The sequence below is a fragment of the Podarcis liolepis genome (genome assembly GCF_965112155.1).
Source record: "Podarcis liolepis genome assembly, chromosome: 14".
Lineage (NCBI taxonomy): Eukaryota > Metazoa > Chordata > Lepidosauria > Squamata > Lacertidae > Podarcis > Podarcis liolepis.
The window spans coordinates 6,518,914-6,536,396 of NC_139569.1; the positions used below are offsets into that span (position 1 = coordinate 6,518,914).

Here is a 17,483-nt window from a genome sequence, read left to right on the forward strand (position 1 = left end):
AGTATGGTATAAACTGCCTTGAACTCTTCCGAGGGCAGGGTGAAAATATAAGGATGCTGAGCAAGTTTGGGCATCCGACAGGGTTAAGTCTTCCTGGCTCTCTTTACACTTGAGATCCGCCTGCTTCTCAGTCTACCTCTTTGCTCCCGGCTGGTCCGATTGGCTGTTTAGACTTGCTGTCTGCCTTGAGTAAACTTTACGCCTCTTTTAAAAAATGTCCCCTGGCTGAACTTGCCATCCCCGTCCATGAAATGCTGGGAAGACAGACTCTCTCTCGCTCCCCGGCCAAAAAACCCTCCCCAGATTCTGCTGCTACTTCAATTTCCACCCTATTTCATGGCTGTGTGTTCAGGTGGTTGTTCCACTTTGCAAGGAATTGTCTATTCTGATAGTGGCTCCGCAGCTCCTGGGGATACTGGTGTAGTGGTCAGAGTGCCAGGCTAGGACCCGGGAGAGCAGGGTTTGAATCCTCCCACTCGGCTCACTGGGTGACCTGGAAAGCCAATTCTATATATCTCAGTATTGGACTGCATGCAATAATCCTATAAGGGAGACCATTATTGATCAGGGATGGGAAAACTGGTTTATTCCTAGCTTGCCATTTTCAAATGCATCCACCTTGAAGTTAGACCCATCCTGTTCCCGCATTGATTTGTGATTTTCAGAAAAATCTGCTTGAATATTTGCATCTGAATGCACATTCTAAGCCTATTTTGATATATTATTTGGTCTGCGAACTGTGTTCAGACACCCCAGAAGCATGGGGAAAAGGTGGATAGCTTAAATTTCAATCTTCATGTTGATCTAGGAGGGTGAGGTTCAGGCAAGCTCATCCTCTTAATTTCCAAAGATCAAATTCCTCCGACATCACTGATACTATTATCCCCAAAATTCAGAAAGTTTGCCCTTGTAGATTTAGATGGTGGTATGTACCAGGGAACCTCTGCGTAGGTTTGCGGCCAAGGCAAAGTTTGAATTATCCTAACTCACTTGGTAGAGCATTAGATTCTTAATTTCAAGGTTGTGGGTTCAAGTCTCGCTTTGGGCAAAAGATTCTTGCATTGCAAGGGGGTTGGACTAGATGACCCCTGAGGTCCCTTCCAACTCTACAGTTCTAAGAATTAGCTGCGGCACGCCTTAGACTTCAAAAACAGCCCAGCTAGCTGGTGTTTAAAAAGCACAGCAAGCTCTCTGCAATTGTGGTTGCTCCAGGCATGCCTTCTACAGTGGTACCTGTCAAGAAACCATTAACCTCTTGCACCAGCAAGCGCCTGGCTGTGGGAGGCCCAGCTGTGTGGGGCGAGAGCCGCATCGCTGCCACCATTTCCTCCTCCTCCTCTTCCTCCTTCACTTTCGTGCCTGGCATCCTTTCCAAGTCTTCTGAGAAGCTTACGGATGATTTATACTGCTAGAAAACGCTTGTGTGTGCCTGCCTGGCTTGTCTGCCACGCTGCTCACCGAGGTTTTTCAACTTGGCAAGACAAGGCGGGCCGTTGGGGGCCGTTCTTTGCGCATGTAAACACAAATTGGCCATGTCCCGTGGGGGGGGGGCGAATTCTGATGCAGGCTCCGTCTCCCTCCCACGATGCTTCGCCAGTGTGCCTGTGCTGTTTCCTCCTGTGATGCCTTTGCTGGCATGTTGTAAATCAGGGGTCCCCAAACTAAGGCCAGCGGGCCAGATAAGGCCTGAGCGACTCGTTTATCCGGCCCGTGGCGACCCCCGCCGTCCGCTCTTACCGGCGCTGCCCTGCGCGGCCACCCACTTCCAGGTCGGAGGAGCACCGGAAATAGCTTCCCATGGGGGGAATGGGGAATAGTGTTGTATGACTGGTTATGGACCTGTGCAGAGGGGCCATTTTTGTCAAGGGCTAACATAATCCTAGCATGTGGACAGCGGCCTTGGGAGTAGCCTATCTGGTTGAAAGAAAATGATTTTTTGTGATCAAATTACATTAATAGCAGCTGAATTTTTAAGTGCTGTCCATGAAGAAAGAATGGGCCATGATAAAGAGACTTAGTGGTTTTTAATGGTAGGTGATGTTGCTGTGTTGTATTATATTATCTTTGTACATCGATTCATTTCTTGGAGTTAAGAATAGGACTAGGATAAATTGTGTTCATTGAGCCCATATTTTATACAGTCTGTATATGATGTTTGTTTGTTAATGTGTGGTGTGTTATGCCTAATAAAGGATTTTGAATTTGATTTTTTGTGTGAATTGCTCGTATTCCACGACCTATATTTGTAGTAAGCAGAGACGTTACAGCCCATTTTAGTGTGGAGGGAAAATTGGCCGTCTGTACCATTAGACAGGCGTGAGGGCACTGTCTTGAGTGGCAGATGTTTTTTGGGGGGCAGCAGGAGAAGCCCCTCTGACTGTACTTTCCTGCCCAGGAGGACACAGTCCCCATTGCCAGCCTTGAGATGAGATTCTGCTGCCAGTCCCGTCTTGCGTGGGTGGCGGGTGCAGAATCTTGTCCTTCGCCTCGGGCAGCAAAATACCTTGAGCTGCCCCTGAGATTGGCCTTTGGTTTAAAAAACATGGTGATTTCGGGTAGGGTGAGGGGGCGGCATTGGGAAGGAGCCAAGATCAACAGCGAGTGTGTTTTGGAAAGAAAAGGCAACCCAGAATAATTTGTTTGGCAGGTGTATATAGCAATGCACTGAGATGACTATGTCGGCTAATAATAAGCTATCGTGGTGACTATTATGTCCTAGGATAGCTCAGTTGGTAGAGCTAAAAAAAGAGAGAAATAGACTTCTGATTCTTTGTCTGTCAGCTTCCTAGACTTGGGCAAAATCCTTGCTCCCAAGTAGTATCCAGCTCTTCTACTTTCCACAAACTAACCTTTTTTTCAGACTTAAAACCCAGATACCGCATATTCATTTTCCTTTTTGCACAAAAAGTCCATAAGGGGTTTCCCGTTATTAATAAAGGGCAGTGATGATTTTTCTATATCTAAACACGTCAACTTCGCTGTCTCAGCCAATCCATTAATTTCAGTCACCATTCTTCTGTAGTAGGTAATGGCAAACCCTTCCATCTTTGTGCATTTAACGATCTTGCCGCTGTGATAATAAACAGTGGTACCTTGGTTTACGAACTTAATCCGTTCCGGAAGTCCATTCTTAAACCAAGGCGTCCTTTCCCATAGCAGCGGGGGACTCAATTTACAAATGGAACACACTCAACAGTAAGCGAAACATGTTCTGCTTCCAAGGCAAAGTTCACAAACCAAAACACCTACTTCCGTGTTTGCAGCGTTCTTAATCCAAGTTGTTCATAAACTAAGCTGTTCTTAAACCAAGGTACCGCTGTATTTCAATATACGATCCCAGGAACTGTGTAGTTCTTTAAGGGCGCTGGGGGGTTGTTTGGAGACACCTATTCAAATACCCTTTTAAAATATGTTGGGGGGATTAATGGGTTGTTTTTGTTTTTGTTTTTATTATGTATTTTAAGTTTATATATTGTGCTTTTATCTTGGCAACTGCCCTGAGATCTGTGTTCTAAATTTAATATATATAAAAAAGAGAAAACAAAAAAATAAACTACAGCTCCCATCAGCTCCAATCGGCAGTGTTACACTGATGGGAGTTGTAGTCCAAAATGTCCGGGAGGACACCTGGGTGGCAAAGGCTGCTGTACAGGAAAACACTGAACATTTGAAACATGCTCTCGTCCTTCCTCCTTATAACTTCCCCGCTTCCATTCTCCCTTCTAGCCGACCACCCTGCCCCAGGGCACCATCAACATGAACCAGTGTACGGATGTCGTGGACGGGGAAAGCCGGACCGGGCAGAAGTTCTCCCTCTGCATATTGACGCCTGAGAAGGAACACTTCATCCGAGCAGAGAACAAGGAGATCATCAGCGGGTGAGTTGGCAGCAGAGAAGGCAGGAATCGAGAGAGGGCACGGCATGCCGCAAAATTCTCAATTCGCTGTTGGAGTAAGAGGCTCAGGGGGTTCAAGGAGGGCCGTTTCTGCACCTCGTGATGCTGAGCACCCTTTGAGGTGTGCCGGGGACCCCCACATTTTGACTCTCGCATCCTTGGTTTGTTCCAGATGCCTTGTGGGATGTTTGGGCGATGTCGCCCTCTTCAGGCAAAGGAGAGGATAAGAATGTGCAACATTGGCCTCTGCGATTGGCTGTCAGTCTGAAGCCTTTGGATAGGCTGGGCCTTGTGCAGATATTGGGAGCTTGGCCTCCTGCCCTTGCCTAGTCAACAGCTAACACCCTAGTCACCCCTCCACCCCAAGTTTTTCCAAATGTCGTTGAACCCAGAAAATCATATATTTGTATCAGGGTGTGGAATTGCACGCCAATTCCATACCAATGTGAGACACTGTATGAAGATATATTTCAAAGAAGCATCACTCCTATTACAGCTCCAGCAGCTGGGTAGCCCTTTCTTGAACAAACATAGACGATTCCAGTAAATTATATAAGTTTTTGTTGTATGAGTCTTAGTCTAAGGTCCAGAGACACACTTGCTATAGAACTTAGCATGGTTTCCCATTTCTTGGTCGATATCGACTTAGCGTTGCCAAAGTCTGCTGGGTGCTAACACTTAGAAGGCCCTGTTCCACACACACACACACACACACACACTGGCCTGACCATGGCCTCCACCTGTTCTTCAAAAGTCCCAGCAGTTCTGCAGGGAGTCGTTTGCTTCTGGGAATGTCGCACACAAGCCGATCTTATTGCAGTTCCGGCACACACTCTCCTCAGCCTTTTCTGGTTTTGACTTGGTCTCTGTTCCCCTGCTGTCCCCTCTCCCTGTGTACACAGCTGCTCTTCCTCTCTTTCCCAAGGAGGACTGACCTTAGGAAGGAAATTAAAATGAAATATTCCTCCTCCTCCTCCTCCGTTCCCTGCAGCCTACTTCCCGGGGCCTCGCAATTTGGCAAACGCTGAACAGTTAGGCGTCTGAATAGGGAGATCTCCCTTTGAGGCGCAAATCCACCCGTCTGCCTAGGCCAGACATAGGCAAACTCGGTCCTCCAGATGTTTTGAGACTACAACTCCCATCATCCCTGACCACTGGTCCTGTTAGCTAGGGATGATGGGAGTTGTAGTCCCAAAACATCTGGAAGGCCGAGTTTGCCTGTGCCTGGCCTAGGCCTAAAATCTCAGCCTGTCTCCCTCCAGAGCAGTTTCTTTACCCAAATTCTGAGCAGTGAAGCACACTTGCTTTTTCTGAGTTGGTAATGTGCTCCTGAAAGGATCTACTTTCAGAGGCAGTTAAATTCCTTTTGCAGACGTTCCCCACCCTAAAGTTTACATTCTTATGAAGGCCCTGGGTTAGCCTGCTTTTAAAATCAAGGTGGGCATGGATCACTGAGGACTAGGATCATTCCCAGTCCCAAGCCCACGGCAGGCTAGAATCCTTATGCAAAGACGTCTTGAGCTCAGCAGGTCTGCATGGAGCGGAAGTGGAAAACCTGAACTGCCCTGAGCTGCAGCCGGCTAGCCTCTTTCATTCTATTTTTTTGCCTCTTAAACCTGCAAATCCTGAAATAGGCGTTAAAACAAAGGGGGGGGGGAGATTGAAATGAGCACAACAGACAGGGAGAGGCAGAATCCAGGCTGCGGAATTGGACCTGACCTGTTGAGCAGGAATTGCTTGTTTCCTCTGTCTCCCTGTCACAGCTGTCCTGCCCAAGTTGGGCTTGATCTGCGGGAATTAATTGTTCCCTGAATTTCTTGCCTGTCTCTCTTGCTGGGGCCGGAGTGCTCCAGCCGCCTGCAACCCCTTTGTTGGAGAAATGCTTCATTCCTAAAGAAATGTTCGGACTATGTACAATGCACGGAGGGACGAACCTGTATGGTTTGGGGAGATCTGGTTCTGTCAAAACTGGGGTTAACAGGGGCAAAACGGCCAGCCACTTGACCTTAGAAACAGAATTGGCGTCAGTTTTGTTCCTTTGAGGAGTTATCCGTCACAGAGCTCCCTGCTCTGAGTCACGGCGAGATTTTTATGTCCTTTATGGACTGCTTTTAAGCTATTTTAAGCTTGCTGGAATGCTGCCAGAGCAGAGGGCAAATTGGCCACATCCACACAACACATTTAAAGCACTATCATACCACCTTAGGCAGAATTCTGGGAGCTGTAGCCTGTTAAGGAGCTGAGAGTTCTTAAGAGGTTCCCTGCACAGAACTACAACTCCCAGCATTCCCTGGGAAAAAGGATTGATGATTAACAGTCTGATAATTGAAGCTCTGTGAAGGGAACAGGGGCCTCTCTGCCTCTTTAACAAACTACAGTTCCCAGGATTCTTTGGGGGAAGCCAGGACTCGAATGCTTTGCATCTGGCCTGAGCCTCGTTGATTCTTGGGATTCTGCTGTTAAGAGAATGAGCCCAGAGCAAAGTCTGTGGTCCTAAACAGTGTTAGAAACTCAGATATATCAGCTCATCGCCAAAGGGCAGATTAAGTCTGGGATATGTTTGCCACAATGGTACGTCTAGGCATGGATTGCCAGCTCAAATTGTCAGAAACTGGTATCGCGATCTGAGTGCCGTGCCAGTTTCAGGCAATTTATCAATATTTCGCTCATCTCTAGTGTCAGGATCAGTCTCCAGCACCTCCAGAAACCCTGGGGTCGGTGTTGACAATACTGAGTTAGATGGACCCAGTGGTTTCACTCTGTCTTAGTCAACTTTTTGTTCACCCTGGGAAGGGAGGCAGAGAGCAGTTGCTCCCTCCTAAGTGAGCCGTCTCAGGGGCTGTTGGCGCAATTCAAAGTGTTGGTGTTGACCTTTAAAGCCCTAAACTGCTTCAGCCCAGTATACCTGAGGGAGCGTCTCCACTCCCGTCATTCAGCCCGGACACTGAGGTCCAGCTCCAAGGACCTTCTGGCGGTTCCCTTGCTACGAGAAGTGAAGTTACAGGGAACCAAGCAGAGGGCCTTCTCGGTAGTGGCGCCCACCTTGTGGAACGCCCTCCTATCAGATGTCAAGGAAATAAACAACTATCTGACTTTTAGAAGACATCTGAAGGCAGCCCTGTTTAGGGAAGTTTTTAATGTTTTATGTTTTATCGTGTTTTTAATATTCTGTTGGGAGCCGCCCAGAGTGGCTGGGGAAACCCAGTCAGATGGGTAGTGTAATAATAATAATGATAATAATAATAGGTAAAGGGACCCCTGACCATTAGGTCCAGTCGTGACCGACTCTGGGGTTGTGGCACTCATCTCGCTTTACTGGCTGAGGGAGCCGGCGTACAGCTTCCGGGTCATGTGGCCAGCATGACTAAGCTGCTTCTGGCGAACCAGAGCAGCGCACGGAAACGCCGTTTACCTTCCCGCTGGAGCGGTACCTATTTATCTACTTGCACTTTGACGTGTTTTCGAACTGCTAGGTTGGCAGGAGCAGGGACCAAGCAACAGGAGTTCACCCCGTCGCGGGGATTCGAACCGCTGACCTTCTGATCGGCAAGTCCCAGGCTCTGTGGTTTAACCCACAGCGCCACCCGTGCTACAGTAATAATAATAATACGTTGTTGTAAAACCACTGGATTTCCAGCACCTTGAGTTCTGAGATCAGGTTGCTTCTGTCATGCTGCTCACGTGAAATCCCCCCCCCCCGCCCTCCATTGAGGTTGGAGTGGGTTCCTGTTTGGCAACACGACATCCATCTGTTTTAGGTTTGCAGCTGCTGGCTTGGGGGTGGTGGGGGTGTGAGAATTTGGGGTGGTTATTATTACGATTATACGCTGTATTCTGTGCCTTTCTGCCTCTTGAGAAGCTTGCACCTGGGAGCTTGCGCAGCTCAGAGTTGCTAGAGAGAGAGAGGCAGGCTTTTATTTTCACGGTGGTGTTGAATAAACTCCTGAAAAGTAGCAACTTAGCCCTGAAAAACACGGACGCCACCCCAATCACAAACAGTGCACCCTGTGCTTGTGTGTGTGTGTTGGAACGGAGATTAGAATCCACCCCACCGCTTGGGAGGGGAAGAGAAGCCATTCACATTGAGCAGGGGTTTGGGGTGGGGAAGGGGGCACAGTTATTCCTCTGCTTGCACCAGTGCCCACGTTGTTGCTGTTTGCACAGAGAAGATTTGAGGAGTAATGGGAAAAGTTGTAGCTCCATCCATTTAGCGTGCAGAAGGTCGCAGGTTCAGTCCCCAGTGTGGTGGTGGTGGTACAGTGGTGCCCCGCAAGACGAATGCCTCGCAAGACGGAAAACTCGCTAGACGAAAGAGTTTTCCGTTTTGGAGGTGCTTCGCAAAACGAATTTCCTATGGGCTTGCTTCGCAAGACGACAATGTCTTGCGAGTTCCTGCTGGTTTTTTCCCCTCCCCCCCTTTTTCTAAGCTGCTAAGCCGCTTATAGCTGATCCGATCAGCAGATAAGCCGCTAATAGCGCTAATCCGCTAATCCGTCAATGGGCTTGCTTCGCAAGACGAAAAAACCGCTAGACAAAGAGAATCACAGAACGGATTATTTTCGTCTTGCGAGGCACCACTGTATTATTATTATTAGGGTTTGCAGTCGTAGAAGAATTGGGAGGGACCATGAGAGTCATCTGTTCCAACTCTGTGCAATGCAGGAATCTTTTGCCCAACATGGAGCTCGAACCCCTGACCCTGAGATTAAGAGCCTCATTCTCTATTGTCTGAGCTATTGCTCTGCTGCAAAACTGTACCTGATTCCTAGAGGGCAGTGGAACATATACAACCATCCTTTTCATAACCCAAAAGCCCTCATAGTCTATTCAGATGAGCCATACCTTTCCAACGCCTCCCTTCCTTTGAACTGCAGGTGTTTGGAAATGGACTTGGGACAATTTGCATGCAAGTTGTGTACTCTGCCACCACATTATATCCTGTCCCCCAGAGCAACAGCTGCCTGGATGTCTCCAACGTAAGGGGGACTGTGTGTGTGTGTGTGTGTGTGTGTGTGTGTATGCGATTTGAACACAGAGCCATGGCAAGACTATTATGTTGTTTTCCCTCAAGTCAGATTTCCTGGTTAGTCCATTGACTTAAAATTGCAAATGTTAAAAGCATTGGGAATACCGCTTCCACCCCCTCCGATCTACCCTGGTGTTGCACAAGTCCTATACATTGGTACCTTGGTTTACAAACTTAATCTGTTCCGAAAGTCCATTCTTAAACCAAAACCGTTCTTAAACCGAGGCACACTTTCCCTAATGAAGCCTTCTGCCGCCAGTGCCCTTCCACCGTTCGGATTCCGTTCTTAGACCGAGGTAAAGTTCTCAAACCAAGGTAAAGACCGAGGTAAAGTTCTGGTTTTGCGGAGTTTGTAAAACAAATCGTTCTTAAACCGGTCTGTTTTAAACCAAGGTACTACTGTAAACCATCTCTTTCTTTAATAGATGCTTGTAGCCAACCAGCCAACCTGCTCCATGAAAGGGGGAACCACTGCCAGTCTCACCTGGCTCTCGGAGCCTTTTCCGGATGCTTCCCGTGACACGATTCCTAACTTTCCTCTCTTTCCTCTTTCCTCCAGGTGGCTGGAGATGCTGGTTGTCTACCCAAGGACGAACAAGCAGAACCAGAAAAAGAAGAGGAAAGTGGAGCCCCCGACTCCGCAGGTAAATCGGTAGGAAGGGGGAAGTGATCCCCACCCGTTACGGTTAGCAAGATATGGGACTCCCTTTGAAAAGCACGCCTCTGAAATGAAAGCAGCTTTTCACAGCTTGCTCATGGCTTTGCAGCATTCATCGTTTCTTTTTCTTTTTTTACCAATTTTTAAAAATTGATTTCCCAAATCTTATCAAATTGGCCACAAATTAAGGCAGATTTAATACCTTTTTTTCCAAAAATAGGTTTCCCGCACTCCGTTCTTGATGCGTCTAAGGTTTCCTCTTGTCACTGCTTTATTTTCCTAGTTGCTTCTAGTTCACATTCCATTCCTTGCAATTCACCTTATATCATATTGGCCCGAATATAAGCCGCAGCCGCAAATAAGCCTCACCTTTAAAATTCAAGGGGGGGAAAGGACAATACCTGAATATAAGCTGCTCCCTTAAAATTCCGCAGGCACTCACACCCATAAATGGCAAATGTAGAAGAAAATCCGAAAGTGGTATCATAAAAGCCCATTTTTGTAAGGTCGCAAATTTAAGCCGCACTTTAACTTTTCACCGTCAGAATTTGGGGGGGAAAGTGTGACTTATATTCAGGCCTATACGTTATTGCAGTAGTTTTTGTTTTTGTTTTTTTGTTATTTTAAAACTTATTTATCCTTATCCGTCAGCTATCCACTTGCCAATTCCTGCACGTATAATCTTTTAGCATTTGCAATATCATCTTGCGCTCGTCTTTTCAAGCGAGAAAGAAAGTGGGGTCAGGAAGGAGCACCCAGAACCACATTCTGCGCTTTCTCTGTGGAAGTGTAGGACTTTGCCTTAGCCTGAGTCCTGCCTCTCGCTTGAGGAAGAAGTACAGTTTTACTGCCAAAATCTTTGGTATTCAGAGCCATGCAAAACAGGGTTCAAAGGCTCAGCAGGAGCTGTGCATGGCTGAGCAGGCTAAGACATTGGTCCAGCAAGCAACACGCCCTCTCAAGGCCCGTTATGTGGGAATGGAAGCATGGAAAGGGAGGCTGCTCTTTGTTGTTTTTTTTAATAAAATTTTTATTGGTTTTTCACAATTTTTATAAACACAGACAATACACAATACAAACAAACAAACACATAAACAAACATGTATAATTTCAAATCCTTTTTTCTTAAACCTTACTTCACCGACTTCCCCATACCTCCCCTTTCTGCATCCCAATTTCCAAATTTGTTTCAGCAAATCCTCCCCCTTGATTTGTCTAATTTTCCCTTGTTCTTTTCTTTTACTTAATCTTTAATCTTTTACAGCTGTAATCCCCTTTTTTCTATAACCTCAACATTTTAGTATTCATTAATTTTACAATATTTCTTAAGATAAATTTTAAATTTCTTCCAATCTTCTTCCGCCGTCTCTTTCCCCTGGTCTCGGATTCTGCCAGTCATTTCGGCCAGTCCCATATAGTCTATCACCTTCATCTGCCATTCTTCCAGAGTGGGTAGATCCTGTGTCTTCCAATACTTTGCGATAAGAATTCTTGCTGCTGTAGTAGTATACACAGCGGCGTAGCGTGAGTTGTCAGCACCCGGGGCAACGCAAGTAATTTGCGCCCCCTAACCCGGGGCAAGGCAAGTAATTTGCGCCCCCCCAACCCCTAACCTGCGAGTTGCCGCGCAAACAACGCTGCTTGCCCGGAGGAGGATGGAGGCAGAAGCAGCCGCCGCCTGTGGCTGGGCCGAGGGGATGGCGGCGGCGGCAGGGTGCAGAGGCTGCCCGTGCCCGGCCAGGCGTCGGTGGCGGCGTCGGCGCTGCTGCAGCGGCTGCTCCTCCTGCGAGCAGTGAGCGGAGCGCAGCCACAGCGACGGCGGGGGGCGCGCGCGCTAGGGCGCAAGGCTGGCGGTGGCGGCGGGGAGCCCGGCGGAGGAAGGAACTTGTCCCTTCCCTCTGCACTCGCGCCCCCCCCCAGATGTTGCGCCCGGTGCGGTCGGCACCCCTGGCACCCCCCACGCTACGCCACTGAGTATACATAAAAAAGGTCCTGTCTTTCTTTGGCACCAATTGGCCGACAATGTCCAAGAGAAAGGCTTCTGGTTTCTTGGGAAAAGTACATTTAAGTACCTTTTTCATTTCATTATATATCATTTCCCAGAAAGCCTTAATCTTCGGGCACGTCCACCAAAGGTGATAAAAAGTACCTTCAGTTTCTTTGCATTTCCAACACTTATTATCAGGCAAATGGTAGATTTTTACTAGCTTGACTGGGGTCATGTACCACCTATAAATCATTTTCATAATATTCTCTCTCAAGGCATTACATGCCGTAAATTTTATACCGGTGGTCCACAACTGTTCCCAGTCAGCAAACATAATGTTATGACCAATGTCTTGTGCCCACTTAATCATAGCTGATTTAACTATTTCATCTTGTGTATTCCATTTCAGCAACAAGTTATACATTCTTGACAGATTCTTAGTATTGAGTTCTAACAGTTCTGTTTCTAATTTTGATTTCTCCACCTGGAAGCCAATTTTCCTGTCCTGTTTGTAAACCTCCATTATTTGATAATAATGGAGCCAATCTCGTACTTTAAACTTCAGTTTCTCATAACTCTGTAATTTCAGTTTATCTCCCTCTTGTTCCAAAATTTCCCAATATTTTGGCCATTTGGCCTCCATACTGAGCTTTTTCCCGGCTTTTGCCTCCATTGGCGACAACCACCTTGGGGTTTTATTTTCCAACAAATCCTTGTATCTAATCCAAACATTATATAATGCTTTCCTAACAATATGATTTTGGGAGGCTGTTCTTTGGACTGGGCAAGCAAACGGGAATTTCTCCTGCGAGGGATGGACCTGGGCGATCTGTTCACAGCCTGCGCTGGCATCTCTGTGACCCAGAAGATGGGGGACATGACAGCAGCATCTCTGAACCAGACTGAGCAGAACTTTCCCCCTGGGCGGCTGGGCTAGCGGTGGGTCCTGGAGATGGTGCCAGAATGAGAGGCAAGGCCAGCGCAGGAGCCGGGAAGATGCAAAGTGCTTTAGTGATCATAGGATCATAGTAGAGTTCAAAGCCCAGCCCTCTGCAATCCAGGAATCTCAGAAAGTTTTTGCTGATGTTGAGTTGGAATCTCATTCTTGTAACCGGAATCCATTAGTTCGGGTCTTAGCCTCCAGAGCAGGAAAACACAAGCTCGCTCCATCTTCCATGTGACAGCCCTTGAGATATTTAAAGATGGCTCTAACAACAACAACAACAACATTTTATTTATATCCCGCCCTCCCCAGCCGAAGCCGGGCTCAGAGCAGCTAACAACAGTAAAAACAACACAGCTTACATAAAATCATAATCATTTAATTGAAATACATTCTAAAATCAATTCATTCTAAAATCAATTCAGAGTCAAATTAATGGCAACCATTGGGCTAGAGTTCTGTGAGGATTACAGAAGGAGAGAGGGGGTCAGACTGTGCCTTGGCCAAAGGCCTGGTGAAACAGCTCTGTCTTGCAGGCCCTGCGGAAAGATGTCAAGTCCCGCAGGGCCCTGTTCTCTTGTGACAGAGCGTTCCACCAGATTGGAGCCACGGCCGAAAAAGCCCTGGCTCTGGTTGAGGCCAGCCTAACCTCCCTGTGGTCCGGGATCTCCAAGATGTTTTTATTTGAAGACCGTAAGGTCCTCCGCGGGACATACCAGGAGAGGCGGTCCCGTAGGTACGAGGGTCCTAGGCTGTATATCTCCTCTCAGTCTCCTCTTTAACATACCCAGCCTTTTCAACCTTTCCTCATAAAGCTTAGTTTCCAGACCCTTGATCATCTTGGTTGCCCTCCTCTGCACACGTTCTGGCCTGTCAACATCCTTCTTAAGTTGTGGTGCCCTGAACTGGACACAGAATTCCAGGTGTGGTCTGACTAAGGCTGAATAATACTATGACTTCCCTTGATCTGGACACTAGACATGTATTGATGCAGCCTAGAATAGCATTAGCTATTTTTGCTGCTGCATCACACTGTTGGCTCGTGATAAGTTTGTGATGAGGGGTGGAGTGGAGCACCAGAAGGGGAGCTCTCCTCTCGATCTGATTCCCTGAGGTGGTTCACCCATCTCCTGACTCCCTGGCACAGCTCATTCCAACCTGTTGGCCCCTCTCTGGGTGAAGAACAGCCAACATCCCCTAACCCTCACCCTGGTCTGACCAGCCCCTCCACGATGTGTCCTCGGGACACATGACAGACTGCATTGGTCCGGCTAGCTCAGTGAGGGTTCAGGCAGGAGTCTCTCTCTCCCTGGCCTATGTGGGAGCAGCACAGATGGAGCCTGGGATATATTTTTTTTCCATTTCCCCCCCCCCCATGCCAAGCAGGCACACTGACCCTGAGGCACAGTCCTCTCCCTGCACAGAAACTTGCATACAATGGACTTGCTGTATCTAGGTTCAAATAGCAACACCCTAGAGGTCCCGGGCCCTAAGGAAGTTAGATTAGCCTCAACCAGAGCCAGGGCCTTTTCAACATTGGCCCCGGCCTGGTGGAACGCTTGTGTCTCATGAGACCAGGGCCCTGCAGGATCTGATTTCTTTCCACAGGGCCTGTAAGACAGAGTTGTTCTGTCTGGCCTTTGGCTTGGAATCAACTTGATCCCCTTCCCCTCTTTCCTTTTTCCTTCTGTGATGGAACTCCTATTTGAGGACTTCCCAGGCTTTTTTCTGGCCCACATAGGACCAGTCTGAATAGTTGGCCTTGGTGAAGATTTGACGTTTTCATCCCCAAAAAGTTTTTGATTTGAGTTTCTATTGAAATGAGACTGTATTTTAATGTTGTATTTTAATCTTGTTTTTAAGTTGTATCTTAATCAATTGTTTTATATCTGGTGTTAACCCCCCTGAGCCTGGTCTTGGCTGGGGAGGGCGGGGTAAAAATAAAATGTATTATTATTATTGGGATGTGGGTGGCGCTGTGGTCTAAACCACTGAGCCTCTTGGGCTTGCCGATTGGAGGCTTGGCGGTTCAAATCCCCGCGACAGGGTGAACTCCCGTTGCTCTGTCCCAGCTCCTGCCAACCTAGCAGTTTGAAAGCACACCAGTGCAAGTAGATAAATAGGTACCCCTGTGGCGGGAAGGTAAACGGCGTTTCTGTGCGCTCTGGTTTCCATCACGGTGTCCCGTTACACCAGAAGCGTTTTAGTCCTGCTGGCCACATGACCCAGAAAGCTGTTTGTAGACAAATACCGGCTCCCTTGGCCGAAAGCGAGACGAGCGTCCCAACCCCATAGTCGCCTTTGACTGGACTTAACCGTCCAGAGTTCCTTTACCTTTTTCACCACATGGTGTTCATGTGCGTACACAGAGTGACACCCTCCTGCAGCAAGGCAGACAAAGGCTACTTCCTGGTTGCTGCCTACAGGCTTTCGGCTCCCTTTTCACAGCTGGAAACAGGGAATGTATTGTTGACTGTCCACAGGCCTCCCCAGTTGGATTGGATTACCCAGAGCTCTGGTTTCCCTACAGGGGAGAGGTTCCCTGGAGGTGACTCGGAGAGTAAGAGGCCACAGCTGAGGTTGAGGCCATTCCTAGATCTTTTGGGGGCTGGGACTGCGTTCTCTGGGGATCCAGTGACAGCGTTGGTCTCTTTTTTGACTATAAATGGTAAAAAGAGAGAGAGACAGAGAGAGACCCAAAACCCTGGTGCAGGACCATGACTCATTCTTTCCTGCCGGAGTCGGTGGGGGGTGAGAATTCAGCCCCTGATCCTGTCCGAATAGCTGCTCTTCTTCTCTGGGACTAAGGCTGTGTTTAAGGCACACAGCTCCCCACAAAGACAGCTCAGGACTGGGGGTTATCCCTTTGAGAGCCTGAAGTTCGCAGCACCCTTAACAAACTCCAGTTACCAGGATTCGGGAGGGGGGGTGGTTGTGTACTTTGAAATCACAGTTGTGTACACAGACTTAAGGCTGAGATTTTGTTGCTGGGTTGGGTTAACCCAACGGGTCAATGGCATGGATTTGTGGGCCTGCCCCCCAGGAAGATTCTGGCATTTGGGGTCATGAGATGGGAGCCACATGAACACCTCCCCAGGTTGTTATTGTTGTTGTTGTTGTTGTTAGAATTTGTATACCGCCCTATACCCAGGGGTCTCAGGGCAGTCCACAGAATAAAATCAAGATATAAAACCACAAAATTCATAATAAAAGTAAAAACAACCCAATAGCTCCTCCCCCCAAAGCATTTAAAAGGGCATAAGATGTAAATCAGATTACCCAAAGTCCTGGTTAAAAAGGAATGTTTTTGCCTGGCGCCTAAAGGTGTACATTGAAGGCGCCAGGCAAACTTCTCTGGGGAGACCATTCCACAGACGGGGAGCCACTGCAGAGAAGCAGTGTTGAGTGGAGAAGCTTTCAAAGCGAATTGTGCATGGTTTAATAGACCGACTGTGAACCTTCTCCTTGGTTGTGACAAGGCTTAAGCCCAACTGGAGCGATTTCACAGAGCTGTCATAATGTTGTGAGGAGTTGAGAGGCAGGTGTCATCTACTTGTCTTCCTATTATTATTATTATTATTAAAATTAAAATTTGTATACCACCTTTTATCTGTAGATCGCAGGGCATTTCATAACATAAAATATACAATATAAAGAAGCACAAAATACATAATAAGAATAAGAATGAAAACAAACCAATAATCTCCTCTCCCATAACATATTTCCCCCCTGAAATAATTTTTATTGGTTTTACACATACAAAATATAAATGAACACAAACTGTAAAAACAAATCTATATAAAGAGATTCTCTAAATCTCGAAACTTCCCCCCATCCCCTCCATGGGGTCTCATTTTAAACATCCGTACTCCAGTTTTTATATCAAACCATATTGTCCATAATAATTTTTACACGCCAAGTGGGTCAAAATCCTGTTCTTATAGTGCTCTCCCAAATAACTTACAAAATTTTCCCATTCTTTTATAAAGTTTTTATCCTCTTGGTTTCTGAGTTTTCCAGTCAGCTTTTCTCATAACACATTTAAAAGGACATCGGATGTCATGCTAAAGGCCTGGTTGAAGAGGAACGTTTTCGCCTGGCGCTTAAAGGTGTATAAGGAAGTTGCCGAGCGAGGCTCCCAGGGGCCAGCATTGCACAAATGAGGAGCCACTTCATAAAAGGCCCCTTCTCGTGTTGCTACTCTCCGGATCTCTTGTGGAGGAGGCACATGGAAGAAGGGCCTCAGAGGATGATTTTAGGGTCCAGGTCACTTCATGTGGAGAGAGAGAGTCCTTGAGGTATTGTGGTTCTGAACCACTTAAGGTGCTATAGATTAAAATCATCACTTTGAATTAGGCCTGGAAACTAATTGGCAGCCAGTGCAGTAGGGTCAGAATTGGCATAAGATGCTCAAACCACCTTGTCCCAGCTGAAATTTCCGAACCGTCTTCAGAGGCAGCCTAACGTATAACGCTTTGAAGTAATCCAACGTCGAGGTTACCAGAGCATAGACAACAGAAGTTAGGCTACCCCTGTCCAGATCGGGGCAGAGCTGGGCTGCCAGCCAAAGCTGATGGAAGGCACTCTGTGCTGCCGAGGCCACCTGAACCTCGCGTGACCCCACTTCTCCGATCTTCTGAGCATCTTCTCCATCGCAGGCTGTCCTTCCAAGTTCTGTGTGGGACCCACGTCCCCTTGGAAAGCCGGAGAGGCCAGCTGCTTGTGGGCTGCCCTCTGCAACTGGCTTCACTCCCCTCAAGGTGCCCACATGCCTCCCAGCTCCTTGAGGGTTTGTGAGGCAGAGTCTGATGCCATCTCCAGAAGGAAGCTAAGCTAATGCTTGCGCTGCGCTCCATTCTCCACCAAGGAGAGGGAAATGTTGCAAGCCACATTAGTGCAAACTAAGCAAGTTTGCAGAGGCCTGTTTTGCAGAGTTCTGCTTCTGCCAGTCAGGGAGGAGATGGTAGCTAGGC

The 17,483-nt window shown here is 47.6% G+C and overlaps 1 protein-coding gene across 20 annotated transcripts in view; it reads left to right on the forward strand.

The window, feature by feature from the left end:
* Nucleotides 1-17,483, forward strand: part of MPRIP (myosin phosphatase Rho interacting protein) — a 160,497-nt gene that overhangs the window by 79,344 nt on the left and 63,670 nt on the right. For all 20 annotated transcript variants that reach the window (XR_014518973.1, XR_014518974.1, XR_014518975.1 and 17 more), the window contains exons 4-5: nt 3,727-3,878; nt 9,482-9,566. Coding sequence is in view for 16 of the 20 variants with exons in the window: in XM_083474649.1 (XP_083330775.1) it covers nt 3,727-3,878; nt 9,482-9,566 (237 nt within the window). In the remaining 4 variants the exon portion in view is untranslated. The remainder of the gene's footprint in view (nt 1-3,726; nt 3,879-9,481; nt 9,567-17,483) is intronic.